Source organism: Orbicella franksi, chromosome 4, assembly GCF_964199315.1.
Source record: "Orbicella franksi chromosome 4, jaOrbFran1.1, whole genome shotgun sequence".
Lineage (NCBI taxonomy): Eukaryota > Metazoa > Cnidaria > Anthozoa > Scleractinia > Merulinidae > Orbicella > Orbicella franksi.
The window spans coordinates 22144153-22161586 of NC_138148.1; the positions used below are offsets into that span (position 1 = coordinate 22144153).

General features: G+C 37.4%; 1 protein-coding gene across 7 annotated transcripts in view; it reads right to left on the reverse strand.

The window, feature by feature from the left end:
- LOC145484906 (tRNA (32-2'-O)-methyltransferase regulator THADA-like) overlaps positions 1-17434 on the reverse strand; it is a 656511-nt gene that overhangs the window by 368474 nt on the left and 270603 nt on the right. For all 7 annotated transcript variants that reach the window (XR_014049105.1, XM_081463530.1, XM_081463528.1 and 4 more), the window contains one exon: positions 17323-17430. Coding sequence is in view for 6 of the 7 variants with exons in the window: in XM_081463530.1 (XP_081319656.1) it covers positions 17323-17430 (108 nt within the window). In the remaining variant the exon portion in view is untranslated. The remainder of the gene's footprint in view (positions 1-17322; positions 17431-17434) is intronic.

Here is a 17434-nt window from a genome sequence, read left to right on the forward strand (position 1 = left end):
TAAATCCCTTAAGTAGCAAGCACTCCTAAAGTGGTGAAACCAACCTATACTGCCCCCCCCCCCCCCACCTCCACCGAAAATAGTGAGACCAGGGTTTAGTGGTATATTTATTTTCCTAATCAATAGCCAGGTGAAAGTTACCATATGATCACAGGCATGCTACAACAAGAGAAAGAATTGTTTATGTCACAGAACATTGTGAAATGTCTTTCGTAGTTCGTCAGTGTATGTTGTGCTATGCTAATACAAAAACCATAGAATTTTCATCAAGTAACAGGAACATACAAGCGAGAACTTTTCTTTACTTTAAAATTGACAATTCTGTATCATTTCAACAGGTGTGCATTAAAAGGGATGTTTCTTCAAACTTAATTACATTGAAACCTCCCCCCCAATGCAGTCAAATATTGTTGAAACAGGCTAACATAGCAGTACGTCATGAAGTACAAACAGTTTACAGTATCTGACTAGCTTTCCTGCTGACCACTGACAACACAATCTAGGCATGAAAGACTCGCCTATGTGGTAGAAACATAGCTTCAAACTGCAATGAAGAATTTAATCTCATGTTTAAGAACTGTTTTTACAAATTTGTCTTTTATTTTGTAAAACAGAGCTCAGTTGTGGCAACTTCATACAACTTTTTTTGCTCCTCAAAAGTTAAATGACCCGCCAAAGAAACGAGCCCCAAAGGCTGCTAATTCCGTCGAAAGTAACGAGGGTCGTTACTCAGAAGTTAACAATAATGCATTAAAAGTAACATAAAACTAGCCGATGACAAAACTTTGAATCCAGGTTGAAAAAAGGCATAAGGCAAGAAATCCACAGCCCAAATATACTTTCAGCTCTGAAAACCAGTGCACCATTACACCTGTATTAACATTCAAATTGAATTATGAGATCAAACTAGCTTTAATTTCAAGGAAAATGCCACAAAATTTTACATATGACATAAAAACTTGTTTGGTAAATTGTCCAACACAGAGCAAACAGAAGTGGTAGGATAGTTTGGCCTCTATACAATAATCACTTAAATTTCTGATGTTTTTAGAAGGAACATGTCTCAGAAGGAACGAAAAAATAGCACCATTAAAGGGGGGTGGGGGAAAGACTGGATCGTCCTTGCTCCACGTTTGCCTTGGTGTCTAATAGCTATCTTGCTAAGAAAGGAAACAGCTCATCATAATTATGTGCTGAATATTCTCCTCTTAGACCGGTACCCATTTCCTGAACATGAAAAGAATGCCTTTTTCCAGAGTTTCTATTCTAGTGAATTGGTCATGCGCTGTCATTACAATGCATGACACCTCTAGCATGGAAAAAGAGAGGTGAAATCAGCAACCCTTGATCAAGGGATCTCTTTTTGGCGTAATTGAAAAGTCCATCTTAGAAGTGACATGGAGAGCAGGGCATGTTCTTTTCTTACCACTGTTTGCAGCTATTGTAGTTCCAATACGAAAGTTATCACTGCAGATAGGTTTTTGTCGATTGTGCTTGTAAAACTAGCATATTATGCTCCTAGCACTGCTCAAAAATCTTTTAAAATTATGCCCGAATTATGCTTGTTTCTCTAAATTATGCTCCTTGCATCAAAATTGTGACGTTACACAGGAAATGTACATTAGCCCCTCTCAGTTAAACGGGCTAAAATAAACGGATGATAAACGGATAATAAACGGATAGTAAACGCCTATAAAAGCGTTAAAACGTTTCCTAGAAATGTTTCCGTTAAAATGTTTCCTACAAATGTCTTAATGGTTACTGAATCTTGGCAAACGGCTTGGCAAAGCATTCGAACGGTTAGTGAAAATTTAATTTGCGAACGAATGACTGGAAGCGTTAAGACGGCTGGCAAAAATTTTCGAACGGATAGCTGCTAGCGTTAAGACGGCTGACAAAAATTTTGGAATGGATGACTTGAAGCATTTAAACGGTTAGCTCATGTGTTCAAATGGATGACCTCAAGCATTTGAATGGTTAGCCAAACTTTTCAAACGTTCAACTTTTCAATTGAAGGCTCACCGACTTGGCATGTGGTCAGCAAAATAGTCAAAATTACAGTGCAGCTCAGATATATGCCAACTGTGCATACGCATGTTATACAGGGTAACCCGAAAACACTGATCCCCATCCGCGGACCCCCACTACGGACTGGGTCCACAGACCACCTCTGGACTGGTCCACAGACTACCCCTACGGACCCCTCTACGGACCACCCCCCAAATTAGAATGAAAGAAAAAAAGAAATATTTCAGTTATGGGTTGTCTAAGAGATCGTGTCGGCGAAATTTCAAACTACATTTTGCAAATTCAATGTTCGTGGGGTTCAAGCTCGGGTGCAAGTTGTATCATTATACATTGCAATTTCCTTTGCTGTGGCCATACTGTATATGAAAGACAGTGAAAGTCTCCAGGAAGCCTCGGAATTTGTACTCTTTCCCCTCCACCATTTTGTTCAGCCCATTCTCATGTGAATTCGTGGATACAAACAAGATACAAACAAGCTTGAACTACCGAAAAACTCATCTTCCATAGTCAGATTGAGCCACGAATGCAATGTAACAATTTTCCTCCTTTTTGCCATCGGCATCTCCTTACGCTGAGCAAAGCTTATAGGCTTTTTTTTTTCGGGGGGACGGGGGAAGAAGGGTGTCAATTACATTTGTACAATGTAATACTCGAAAATTCGCCGAGACAAGTAATCTATTAGACAACCCATGAGTGAAGTATTTATTTCTAATTTTTATTATATTTTTGGGGGGTGGTCCGTAGAGGGGGTCCGTAGGGGTAGTCCATGGACCCGGTCTGTAGTGGGGGTCCGTGCACCGGGGGTCAGTGTTTTCGGGTTACCCTATTATACGAGCATATTTTGTGTATACGCGCATGTCAATACGCGCACATATGCGCGTATATGTTTCTTTGTTATGCTTTCCCATAAGTTTCTTTATGTGAAGCATCGTTGGTCAAACAAAGGACATTACATTTCTGGGAATAAAAAAGGCTTCACAGCAAAATTTGTATATTATTAAAACGTCCTGCTGATCAATGAAGTTCTCCTATTTTGAGTTTTCGACCACTTCACAAATTCACCGACAAACTTCCGTTTATTAACACTTGCTTGATCTTAAGCTACCAAAAATGGGAAGAAAATTGAAACAGTCACTTGAACTCCCTACTTTAACAGGTGAACTTACTGTTTTTACAAGTAAAGATCTGCGTTTCGGCAAATGTCAGCAAGTTGTTCGCGAAATGTTTAATTGTCTGAATTGAGTGTTCTGAAGATAATAGCAAAAAAAATGATATTTCTGGTTATGTATTTGACACAGATCTTCCATTTAAATGGTAAAATACTCTTTCCTTGACGAAAAAATTGTTTATCAAAGTTTCTATGGCGCGCTGCTCACATTTAGGTATTTTTTCTTCAAGGAAAAGTTGTGTTTAGGCACACATCGGCAAGTCGCTTGTGAGATGTTTATTGTTTGAAATGTTCCGAAGACCTTGTCAAAAACATGATATCTCCGGTTACATTTGACACAAACCGTTCATTCAAACGGTAAAATACTCTTTCTTTAGCCAAATAATTGTTTATCAGTTTCATCAGCATGTCGCTCACGTTTAGTTATTTTTTCTTCAAGGATAAGTTCTGTGTTTCGGCATGCATCGGCAAGTCACTTGCGAGATGTTTATTGACCTTGACCTTGTCGAGAAAATGACATCTCCAGTTATATCTGACACAAATCATTCATTCAAATGGTAAAATATTCCTTCCCTGACGAAAGAAATGTTTACTGAGGTTTCTATGGTGCGCTGCTCACATTTTGTTACTTTTAATTTTCTTCAAGGAAAAGTTGTGTGTTTCGGCACATGTTTCCAAGTCGCTTGCTTGGACCGTGTTTACTTTGTGTCGAAAAATGTTATCTTTCGGTTGTGTTGTTTGCTCCATGAACATGGGATTGTGGAAGCGTGTATCCCAGGGTCTATTTGACCAAAAAAACAGTAAATTTTTGATTTAACGGCAAAATACTCTCTCTTTTCATTAATATTCAGTCAGCTAATTTTCTGTCAAGTGCCTAATTGCAAAATGTTAGTTTCAGCAAACATTTTGATAATAAGTCTAGTCTGAAGGGACACACGTGTATCTTGTGTACGCGTATTAAAAATAAAGAAAACTCTTTCTCACTCTGTGGCAAGCTGTCAAGCCATTGAAAACAACGACTTGTTAAGAAAAGAAAAAACAATAGGTTAGCTCATACATAGTAATCAGGCATACGCGTATATAATGTATACGCGTATGTGCATATACGCATACGTGTATACATGTATTGGGCTGACACGAATTACGCGTATATTTTGGTTCTGATATATCTGAGCTGCACTGTATATCCAACCATAAGTGCTTGAAAGCAATAAGAATGACTCTAATTAATCATCAGTAGATTGGATATAGATAATATAATTCAAAGCAAGCGCATAACTACTCATGGTTGGAAACTGTCTGTATGTTGAATTGTCAAGAAAACAGAAACACAGTTCTGTCCATGTCTGTACAGAATTGTAAATTGAGCGTTCGCAGACGAGATGCCAACTTGATCTAAGCTTATTTTCAAGCATACCACGGCTTTCTGTTCAGTTTGACAAATTGTTTTACCACTCCGTTCTGCCTGTCTTCTGAACTCTGTAGCTTCTGGTTAACATTGTTCTTGGTCGTTTTAACAGTAAGCTTAAAATGTTTGTTAAAACATTTTTATAATGGTTCCAAGACCTTCTAAATGGATACTGCATAGGCTTCCCATTAAAACGAATTCAAAGATTTCTTTAAAGATTGCTTTTGCCGTTTAAACGTATACTTGGATTTTTTAACAGATTACTTTTGCCGTTTTAACGGCTGTTTAGATGTTCTTAACGGACACCTCTTTCCGTTTTAACATGTCCAGAAAATTTATGAATGGTTGCAAAAGCCGTTCGAATGGTTTGATTGTAACGTTAAACGTTTCACCTAACGCTCTAAATGGTTTTCATAAAACGTTTAAACGAATTACAAATAGATTACAAATGGATGATAAACGCTTTTATCCGTTTAACAGATAAGGCGCAGTATACGTTTTCCTGTGTAAGGTCACAATAGGTCCTTTGCATGATCCGGTCACCTGGCACAAAATCACGCATGCTGGTGTGCAAGTTGCACAGTGAGACTTCCAAAAGAATGCAACTCATACCAGTCCACCTGGACCTGCCTTTGTTTTGGAAGTCCCTTTGCGCAACTTGCGCACCAGCATGTGTGATTTTGTACCATGTGACCGGATCATGCAAACGGTCTATTATGTTACTTGGTTTTTAAGCAAAATAAAGACAGAACAGGGTGAATAGACAAAACAAGAAATAATGCCATTTGGAACCACAGTTTTTTACCTTTCTAAGCATGCTGGCTTGATTTTGTATTGATTTCTGTTATTTCTTAACTTTTTAAGAATGAAAGGAGACCTATGGCCAAACTTGTGGATTAAGTAATCTAGAGATGAAACATGCTGGTGAACTTGCAATTATTGGTGTATTATTAAAGGCTGTTAAAACAAGCTGGGTTCGTACCATGCAAGGTCGCACTTATCTCACAAACGCACGCTTTTTTCATTGGCTTTTGTTGCACACATATTACAAACACATACCTCCAGAATAGCTAGGGTGGCAAAATTGCAGCTGAACATGGATTGGTAAAGGTTAAAGGGGTTCTTAGGTCACAGAAGACACTCGTACCAAAACATTCATAGAGTACTCTTAGTCTGCCTGCTGGGAAAATTTGTATGTATTCAAGTTGTATGAGCTCACAGACCTTTTTCATTGCATTTCACTCAAGGCTATAGGTAAGGTTTGTTATGAGGCAGAATTTCTTTCCTAATGTGGGACCGCTTGTCTCCATATATATTGCATGTAATACATCAAAATAAGTGGTCTCTTTTGCAAGCATTTTCAGTGTTGATTTCTTTCATAGAAGAGGAAACAAACAAGCTGCTAAGGAGAAGCAATATGTTCCCATTCTCTATTTCAACCCTGGCAAACACACAATACTTATGAAACAGCAGACGACATTTCTTGAATCAAGCTAGGGAAGATTCCAGAAGATACACAGTCACAGTAGCATTCTTTGCACTAAAAAAGGAGAACTGACGTTACCTGAAATATAGCTGCTATCCCCAGCTAAAATGAGAGTGTGACATCACTCATTTACGAAAAAAAAAGCGTGCATCTGAACTCGAGAACGGAGTTTATCACACTAGCAATGCTAGTATGCATGCGTCTTACATGTTATGTTCTACCACAAGGGAAAGCACTCAACGTTTGTGGGTAGTCCTGTATGAAATGTATCTTTCACCTAACATATAGTCGACTTTGACACTTTCTTTGATGCGCGTGCGTTTGGAGCAAATTGCTTTTGTTCTTAAGAGAATGGCACCACAAGGATAGCATGAGATTTGCAAAACCACATATATAGTTTTGTCATATTATTGAAGAAAGCAACGTAAATATGACACGTTTTTGCGTAATGCACTTGGGTATCTACCCCAACCAACTCCCCTTCCTGCAAGGCTAATGGATTAATTGAAATTAATTAATTAAACAAACATTAAAGTTTACACCTTATAGCATTAGAAACTTAGCGAATATCAGCCCCCTAAACCATCCCAATAGTACACTCTGCACTAAAAATGTCAACAAAAGACAGGGCAAAAATCATTTAAGCTTATCAAAATCAAGTATCTGGGAATTTTTTTTCCACGTTTATGTGCATTTCACATGCCACTCAGAGTTCAGATCAATGTACTAAAATAAACAAGACAAGTATAGCAAACACAACTTTAATCTAAACTTAAATCGATGTCGGTTGAACATGGACAACTCAACATGGAAAACTTAAGTACTATAAAATTGCAAAGCTGTGAATGAAGATCCAGCTTGATTAAACATTGGATCTCACAGGATATCTAATCAGCCAAACTTGAAAAATAAAACGATAATAAGTCAAAGGCTACTGCAAGGCTGATGCAACGTCGTAAGCTTAGCTGATAAGTTTTATTTAAAACAACATTTTGGCTGGCCTCAGGTTTAGATGTTACTAAATGAAAATGAAATTACAATATTATATAATGGTGCCGATGTTTGTCCTGTTTTCAATAGCTGTTTCGTTCATTAAAAATTGTTCGTTTCACTCATACAAGTTCATTGAGGTTGACGAATAAGACACATTCTCATCAAAGCTTACCACATTAGCATGAGATTTACTCATTTTCAGGTCACTTTCCAGCAGACAAATGCGAGTCTCCTGGTAATTTTTAACCCCTGATGAGTCAAATGCTCATGAAATTCAGCCGTCAAGTTGACCATAGTACTAATTCAAACATTCGAAGTCAACTCCACTTCAATTTAGCCGGAAAGACCTAATATAAATGGTCATGTAAAAGTTATAAAATCACCATTCAGGCTAGCTCGATGCATGCATTGAGTAGTAACCGCTCAAACACGATAACGAGGCTAGCAGTGACTGCATGGTTACTATTCCAATATGGTGTTGGGCTCAGTTACTATTCCAATATGGCGGCAGGCACGGTTAGTATTCCAACATGGCGTCAAGCTCGGGTGCTCATGCTAGGGCCAACTAATTACGAACAGTTCCTACACCTGAGTGAGTGAGTGAGTGAGTGAGTGACACATTTGCATATCGGAGTCCCCGCAACAAACAAGTTTCTACGCTTTGCATCTCCATGAGTTTAAAAATGTGAAATCCAAGATGGTGGATCCAAGATGGTGGGTCAAATGACGACATCATATGAGCCTCAATTAGAAAAAATGGTATCACCTAGTAGTTGTAGAGTAAACTCAGTGCTATCTAATCTATTTAAATTTATTTCTCTGAACAAAAACACAGTGGAGGGGTGCCATCAACCTCCCCATACTACAGTGGGGGTATGAATTGGGCTAATTCGCTCTTAAAGACAGTTTCAATGAACACTCGCCAGAGATTGAAGCTCTCTGTACGACATTGAAAGCTACTGAAATATCTGAACTGGAACTTGGGAAGTGCTTGGATCAACGACAAGGATGCCAGAGCTCAGTCAGCTCACTACCAAACTGCATGTGTGGGGCCTAAGACCAAGAAACATCACACCGACCCTAGGCGACCTGGAGACAACAGTAACAAAAGTTTTAGCAACAGAACAAGTAAAAAGATGTATATTCAAAACGAAATTGTCATTTCATGAAGTTCAGAAAAACCAGATTATGCTAACAGTGCTAAATTTAGATAAAAGCTCAGTTTGCTCAGTTTGCTAAATTATGCCAAATATTATGCTGGCACAATTGACAACAGCCAACTGCCAGAGTCTGCAGAAATTGTTCTTTTGCTTAGCTGTAATCGAGATATTTCATGGCCTACTTTAGTCGAATTAAAGATTTTTTGAAGTGTAGCTGCTATCCACCATAAAATGCTTTCTTGCTTTGTAATGTGGTAATGGTATCATAAAGATAGCATGGTCACACTGGGACCGCAAAATACAAATAACATAGAAAGGGTACAGTAAACTGCCATTGACAAACTCCACCCCTTCACCCTTAAAAAGGCTCCCAGGTTCCATTTATATTGAAGCACTTCCCTCCCACCTTAACGACCTTAACCAAAAGATTATGATCCTGCCAAGAAATTTTGATCCTGTATTAACTTATGTCCACACATTGTAATAGCCTGATCAATGGACATTTCATTTAAAACTTTGTTGAACTCTATTGAACATTCTGAACAATGGACATTTTATTTTAGTGACACTGCTTACAGGTATATTGTCTCTAGTTTACTTTACTACCTTTCATAGGAGTGTTATGTATATTGATTGGTTCTCATGCATCACATGGTTTTTACTATGTGCTTTTGGCCAAGTAGTATATTTCAGTATCCACCATTAAACGACATTAGTTGCATTACATGGTGTCTAATCAGTTATTTATCTCCCCAAACACCGGAGCAATGAAGAAAGCAAAACAAGTGTGTCTGCGAGCATGACATGCAAGTGATGAGTGGCAAAGCGACAAGCTGCAAGTAGCGCAGGAGGCTCGCAGCTTCACGTATCACGCTAGCATGCTCACAACCCACCGTTCACTTGTGTTGTGTTCTTCCCCATGGATTTTCTCAACCATGAAGTTTGCTTGTAACATCAGAGAACAGTCGTTTCTTTATTAACTTGCTTGTGATGAACCATTTTGAATGGATTTAGTGACAATAAACATGTTACTCAAGTTTTTCTGTTTGAGTCACTCAACTAAGTTTAAATGCTCTCAATTTAAGGCCGGTATGTAGGATTCATAAATGCCTGCTACGTGTGTTACACTTGAGTCAGAATTCAACTCGTCAATTGTCATGTGATTGACATTGCGAAAGATTTTTGTTCAGTACATAACAAATCATGCAGCAATCGTGTCAATTACCTTTAGTTTCAGTTTAGTTCATCGGTTACTTCAATGAACCTCTTCACATCAATAGGAGGAAATATCTGTAAGTTGTTTGTCTTTATCTTTTTGATTCTGTTTGTCACCTTTTCGTAGAATTATTGTAGCCTATTGTTTTTTAGTCAAACACCACATGACTCAGCCAGATGCATTCTTGAAATTACCTCTATAAATCAGAGTGAGCATGGAATAAATTCGTTTTCAAATCACCTCTTGGTCTGATGTCTACCTTAGTTTGAAGAAAATGGCTGCTCAAGTTTACAAAGTCTCAACTGAAAGGAAATTATGGCCACGAATTTGAGTGAAGAATCAACCACGCGCAATCGAGACAGGTGACCTACATGTAACATGACCCGGGAAAACCAAGGAATTCAACACAAAAAATCCCTTGAACTTTCCAAAAAAAATGCAGCAAAGCCAACCATTACCAATTAGATCAAAGAAGTTTCGGAATATATTTCTTTTTCCCGAAAAAAAGAATTCTGATATACATTTGCATGACTGTTATGTCATGTTTTGACGTTGACTCAGCATGAATTCAAAACGTAAACAAAAGAACAAGCTTAAATTTTGGCCTGTATTCAATTTTAAAGCTCCCTTTGGATCTGTGTTCATGAAAATCTTCTCGCTCGCCCAAAGGGAAATGCACTTTGGTTTGCAAAATTTCATAATTCAGGCTCTGTGTCAATGCTAAGTTCTGTTTGTTATTTTTAATTTACTGTCAATGAACTCAGACCACAGGGAAGCCGAACAACATAATCATTTGTAACTCACGTACAGGTAAAATAAATATACTGTTGTTCACTATGCCTGTTAACTAGCTGAACATTCTTTCTAGGCATTTGTTTACTGACCAACATTCTCTAGTTACAGTGCGGACACTCGAACCATGAACGCTATGGCTTTATTTTCACTTTATTTGTACTTTTTTCCACTTATTTTGCTACTTTTTTCAGAACTAGCCCATCACAGCCGCAAGTTGATGCAACAGCCGAGACGCTTTTTCCTTCCTTTTTTCCACATTATTTTCAAAGTGGTGCTGTAATTTCACACGACAGTGGAGACATTTTTCCAAATTTTTTCCACATTTTTTATCAATCATGGTCAGTCTGCTTCTTACAATAGCAGGATATTTTACCAGTGAAACTATAATCATATGGCACTTTCTGAAAGAAAGACTACACTTTGTCATTCAACAAGGAAAAAATGAAACAACATATTAATTTCAGCAGAGGACGCAAAACAACATTAGGAACACAACATAACATTACACTGTTTACAATTGGGAAAACAACATCAACATTATAATGGAAATCTTCAGAGAGATGAGTTACTAGTCACTCAGTACAGTTTAGTGCTTGTAGTATGCTAGAAAATCTGCCATAGATGCTTGAGTTGAGTGTCTGTGTGCTACAATTGGCTGCATAGGCATTGCTCTCTAAATTGTGGGTCATTTTTAATCTTTTTGGTTGAGCACGGTGCTGTTCCACTTTGTATGTTCTCCAGTTTAGCTTCCAACACATGCCTTTCGGCTAACAATAGCTTGTCTGGAGATGGGAAGAAGGCATCGAGGTCTTTTGATTTCACATAAATTATGCTAGCCTTCTTGATCTAAAGCCTCTATCTTCGAATTGTGTTGAAAGATGCTCCAGTATTAGGCATGGAGATAGAGATTTTAACCATGAGTAAACCTTTGACAGACCCAGCACGGAAGAGTCTGATGAGTCAATTGATTTTGCCATCTTCATCAATGGCAACACTTGTATTCTCCCATCACAGGGGCTATAAATAGCTTGCGTGCAAGAGATCAAGATCTGGAGATAAGCTGTCAATCTTGACAGGACTCAACACTAACGGTAGCCAACTAGCCACAGACTAGTAGAAATTTAGATCTGGTTAGTACGTTTTTGACTTCCACTAGCCACTTTGGCTAGTAAACAAAATGAAATTGGCTGAACTAGTTTCTGTGTTCCTCAAGTAAGTCAAACACTAACACTTTACTCGGAAACAAGGTCAAAATTTCATCCTGGACACATCATGTTTACTTTTTGCTGTGTGGTACTTGAAAGGGTATAAAAACTGAACTTGTTATTATATTGAAAGAAATATTTGACAAACAAGACAGCATTTTCTGAAAGCATACATCGATGTTCTTCTTTTGTTACAAAATTAGTAGCACTGTGCACAAAACATGTGCAACCTGATAAAATCATGTGCAAAATCGTGCAGAACTGTAAAGGGATGACATTTCATTTGGTGTAATAACACATAGGGGATTTGTCATTATGTCCATACTGACGAAACTTACCACTGCAGAAATAATTACACGAGAAAGGCATTCAAGTTTCGTTAACCCTGCATTTGAAACAGTTTGAATTCTACAGCTCCTGTCTGTGAAGAGACTGAAGAAGTCTCCACAGTTTTTACAATAACATCTTGGGGCCTCAATATTTTTCCAATGAAGTCTCAAAGAAAAACAGAGTGCTGAAAGTCTTTTTGGGAAAATTGCTGGATTTTTCTTTGTGATCTGTTGGCCTGAGAGATTTGATGTGAGGAAAACATGAGGCAATTAAAATTAAAACTGGCGTAATTCGGTGATAAATTGGTTTGCCCTAGTGTTTAACGTTACCAGTCAAGCAAGACACAAGGTGTGCCAACTATATGTCAACTGGTCAAGAGGTTTCAGATGCAACATAACATTGTTTTGTTTTTCTTAAAATTCGAAAATGGATATAAGAGGGTTTTTTACCAGCAGTAAAAAAGAAAAAGCCCAAAAACGAGAGTTCTGAAATGAAACAACCTGCTCAGGAAGAAGGTGTAAATCTAAAACGTCCACCGCCAAAATGCTAATGCGCTCTTTTATATTTTTCACGTTGTGGAACTGGAACTGGTTTAAGTACAATGTAATTACCAACAATATGTATTAAAGAGTTACTTGCGTTGTGCTTTCAAGTCTTGCTAGTAATTCTGCTGTTATTGGACCAAGCCAACATTAATGCTTGGTTAGTAAATTTTTTTTTTGGCTAGTAACATCTAAGTTGTCACTATCCACTAGGCTAGTAAGTTGAAAAGTTAACCTCGAAAAAAAGAATCACAACAAAAAAATCAAAAGGGAACTCTGTATAGAGGATGATGAGAAGATTCTTGGAGCCATTGAAAGGTATTATAAAACATTGTATACATGTACAATACACATGACAATGATTTGAATGACTTCATTGAACATCTGGATATACCCAAACTCACGGACGAGGAGAGAGATAGAATGGAAGGACTAATAACTCTCAAGGAATGCAAAATAGCCCTAGATATTTTCCAGGCCAATAAAACTCCTGGGGAAGATTAATTCACCATTGAAGTTTATAAGTATTTTATCGGATTATTGGGAGAGGACCTGGTCGCGACTTGCAATGCTGCATATGATGCAAATGAACTCTCCATTTCCCAACGTCGAGGAGTCATCACCTTAATTCCAAAAGAAGACGGATCACTCTTAGAATTATCCAACTGGCACCTAATTACATTACTAAATGTAGATTGTAAGGTGGCAGCTAAGGTCATTGCCAAACAAATAGAATCGTCACTTCCAAACCTGGTGCATTGAGATCAAACAGGGTTTATCAAAGGCATATTATTGGGCAAAATATCAGATTAATTATTGGTATCATGGAACATACAAAGTCGCAAAACACACCTGGTATCTTAGTTTTGCTAGATTTCCAGAAAGCTTTTGATTCTCTAGAGTGGTCATTTACAATGAATACCTTAGATATCTTTAACTTTGGAACTAGGATTAAATGGTGGATAAGTACTTTCTACACAAATATTGAGAGCGCAGTCATAAATAATGGCTTTACTACGAATTGGTTCAAACCATCCAGGGGTGTACGACAAGGATGCCCCCTCTCACCTTATCTATTTGTTCTATCGGTAGAACTACCGGTATTATCAAATAAGATCCGACAAGACCCAAGTATAAAAGGCATCAAAATATTTGGGAACGAAATTAAAGTGAGTCAATTCACAGATGATACAAACCTGCTTTCTGCTGATTTGACCTCCACTGAAAATGCACTAAGAACAGTTAGAAAGTTTGGTGTACTAGCTGGCTTAAAACTAAATGTAAAAAAGTCCAAAGGGATTTGGCTTGGAAAGTAGGAGAAAAACAAACTCAACCCTCTACAGCTAAAATGGCTTCGCATCCTGGTTAGAATTTTAGGAATACATGTCTCCTATGAGGTGAAAGGAAATAGCGAATGGAATTTCAATCTTAAACTGAAAAGCTGCAAACAAAACTTGATATGTGGAGAGCAAGAGATCTTACATTGTTTGCTAGTGATGATACTAAAGTCACTTGGTTTGTCACAACTAATTTACTCATCCTCGATCCTCAACATTCCTGAAGGTTTCGCACACTTAGTGAAAACAAAATTAGTTAAATTTCTTTGGAAAAACAAAAGAGATAAAATTAAAAGATCCGGACTCTATCAGTTTTAAATAAGGCCAAAACCTGCGACTTTTACAAACTATTAAATGTGAAGACCCATACAGCAGAACATGCAGATCCCAGATGATGGAACAAAAATCTATCCATGCATATGAATGAAGACTCCTGGAAAATAGCATTTACCTCCATCAAAAATCTATGCGAAGAAACCAAGTTAAAAGAATTTCAGTTTAAGCTGATTCACCACATTATAGTTACTAAAAAAGAGCTATGCTGTTTTGGCATCAAACCAGATGACGACTGCTTATACTCTGGAGAAAAAGATTCCGTCGACCATTCATTCAAAGATTGTCGGTTTGTAATTTCCTTTGATACTGAGGTTATGAAATGGCTCAACGCAAGAAATAATTCAAAGTTCAACCCATCCATTGAAGAAAAACTTTTTGGCCTAGACAAGGGTCCGCATAATAAAGAGCTAGTAAAGAAATTTAACTACATGATGCTTTTCATGAGGTACTATATTTATAGTTGCAAATTACAAGACAAACCAATAATTCTTAGAATATTTGTAAACAACCTCTTATTAAAATACAAAATAGAAAAACTCTTGAAAACATGAGAAAATGCCCTCTCCAGCAAATTTGCATCATTTTTTATCTCCTCAAATAATATTAAAAAATAATCTCAATATTTATCCCAGCCTACTCACCACAATATATGTTATAATCTGATTAACTATGCAAGAAATTATCATAATTGTTCGTAGTGTATGTATTTGAATAGTAAGAAGTGTGAATAACTACAGTAGATACAAAAAATGTTCTCCCACAAATTTGTATCTTCTTTATTCTATTCAATTTCCCCTGAACAAGAAGCAACAATAATAATGTAAATATCCATTTAACTATTTTATTATTTTTTTAATCACAATATTGTAAATTAATGAAATTATGTAAGGAATTAAAGAATGTTAAATAAAAAAAATACCAAAAGAAATAATAATTTCTCGGATTCAATGTAATCGGCAATGTCTTGTGTAACAACATTATGAGTCGCTAATTTTCGCATCGGAGGAAGACACGTGTTGTTGTCCTCATAGTTTTGAACAACTTTAATGACATAGCCAATACTAACCCGTGCTGTGCCTGAAATTTGTCTTTGACAATATCCATGGAGGTGGAGATAAAGAACTCTCTCTCGATAAATATTTGGTAACGGGCTTCCATTGTCGTAGATGCCTTGTTGTTGATTAATCCTGAGATTACATTGGCCTAATTATTTCAAGAAAAATAATAAAAAGTCATTTTTTCGTTCCCCAAAAGAACTGAAATTCAACAAAAGTATCTAAAAATGCATCATTCTGGATGAAAGTGTACTTACTAGTATAATTTGCTGAAGAGTAGGCCATTTCGCGGAACTGAAAACCCATGTCTGATCTCTGTGAGAGACAATGAATTCCTGCCAAAAAAACCACTAACATTGTTTGGTATACATGTGTAATTGCGCACTGAAAGGCATCTCAAACGTTGTGTTGCGTGGAACGATAAAAACAAGGAAAAAAGGAGAAAAAATGTCTGTGCCATTGCTTTGGTTTATGGATGTGATTGGTTAGCTCTGGAAAAATGTAAAAAATGACTACAAAATAAGTGAAAATAAAGTGAAAATAAAGCCATAGCATACATGGTTCAAGTGTCCACACTGTAAATGTGACTTCTGTTTTCATCCATTTAACTTGTTAACCAGGCGATTCAAATTCCAAAACCATGCAACTTTCAGAAATCGCTGAGAGAGGAAGTGCCTTAAATGACTTTGCTTACCAATTCTGGTTTGAAACCCTTTTGCATGGAAATTTCATTGAAAAATGGTGGAAAGAAAACCTCAGACTATCTAGATGTACGCTCGTTTGCCATGAAAACAAATGTCGAAAATGTGACCAAATGAGATACATACATACATACGTTTATTCCATCTCCCCAAGGGTGCAATCTGGACACCACAGAGTGCAAGACACCATGCAACCGCAAGTAGATATATCTGTCACCTACACCTTGCTTAGCCACCTAAACCATGGCTGATCACAGTGTAAATCAAACTTTTAACTCTCTATTGTCTAGGGCAGCGTTAACAATTTTCCACAACGCTTTTCAACGCCTACATGTCGATACTGCCAATGCCCGTAAACCAGCTAAAAAGCTACACAGTCGATACTCGATTTGGTCCAACTCTGGGGCAGAGGCAAAGTTATTTGTCAAGTTTTGTATTACTGAAAACAGCTTCAGATTGGCAGCTGAAGCATATTGAAGATTAACTAGACAGTGTTGGTCTGTATAGACCTTTTACATGCTGTGCGGGGACTGGTCACTGGAGGTATGCATCCACCATCTTGAAACAGGGAAAAGTGAAGTGGGTCGGCCATGGTTAACCACTGTTGTGCTCTCTCTGCCATTTGAAGTTATCAAGGGATAAAGAACTATCCTTCCATCGTTTTCCAAAATGCGAGTCGAAAAAGAAGAAATGGAAGGTAAAAATATGTTGTGATGAAAGGGAATTGTTTACTATAACTGAGCACATTCGAACGTGTTCTCTTCATTTCACAGTGATGATTACCACACAACACCTGGTGGACTTAAAGTTCTCATAGACGATGCTATGCCCTCAGTATGGAAAACACCAGTCAATCAGCGCTTGTCAAAGACAAGTTCACGCGGAATTGGGAAAGGCGAAGAGAAAACACTATGCAGTTATTGCCAGGAGAAGGATTGTGAGATTGAGCATTGGACGGCTTTACTTTGAGAAAAGGATGATGAAATAAAGGTTTTGAAATCCAATTTTATATCAGTAAAATCAAGGATCGATAGTATGACGTTTTCTTTTAAATGATTTAAAGGTAGTGGCGATGACATTCACTTTTACTCTGGCTTTGAAACTGCATCCAGCTATAGAAAATTTGACTTTTGTTTTGTGTCACGCTGAAAACATGAATTACTGGAGCCAAAATCTTCATGGGAACCTGCCTGATGGAGATGAGGACAGCACACAAATGGCTAATGTCAGCTCAGGGAACACTAACAGAGCTCTGTCAAAGGAGGACGAACTCTTTTTGAACCTTGCAAGATTGTGTTTGGGTCTCCCACTGCAGCATATTGCCAACTTATTCAACATTTCCATTGCTACAGCAATGTGATGTTCATAGAGTGTAAAACAGCCGACAGTTGAATGTAAGTACATAAAATTAAACTGATTATTTACAATAAAAGATATAAAAATATAACATTGTCAATCATATAAGTACATTCATTAATCTCAGAGTTTCATAATTTATATTATAAAAAAATGTGTTAATTATATAGGACATTAAATCCTCAAAATTTTAGGAAAGTCAATACCTTGTATAAAGCAAGTTGCCGTTGGTAAAACTGCTTCTCGTTAACCTTTCCCTTTTGTTTGATAGTCTTGCTAGATATCCTGATCCCCTCTTTCACTCGCATTAGGAACTGC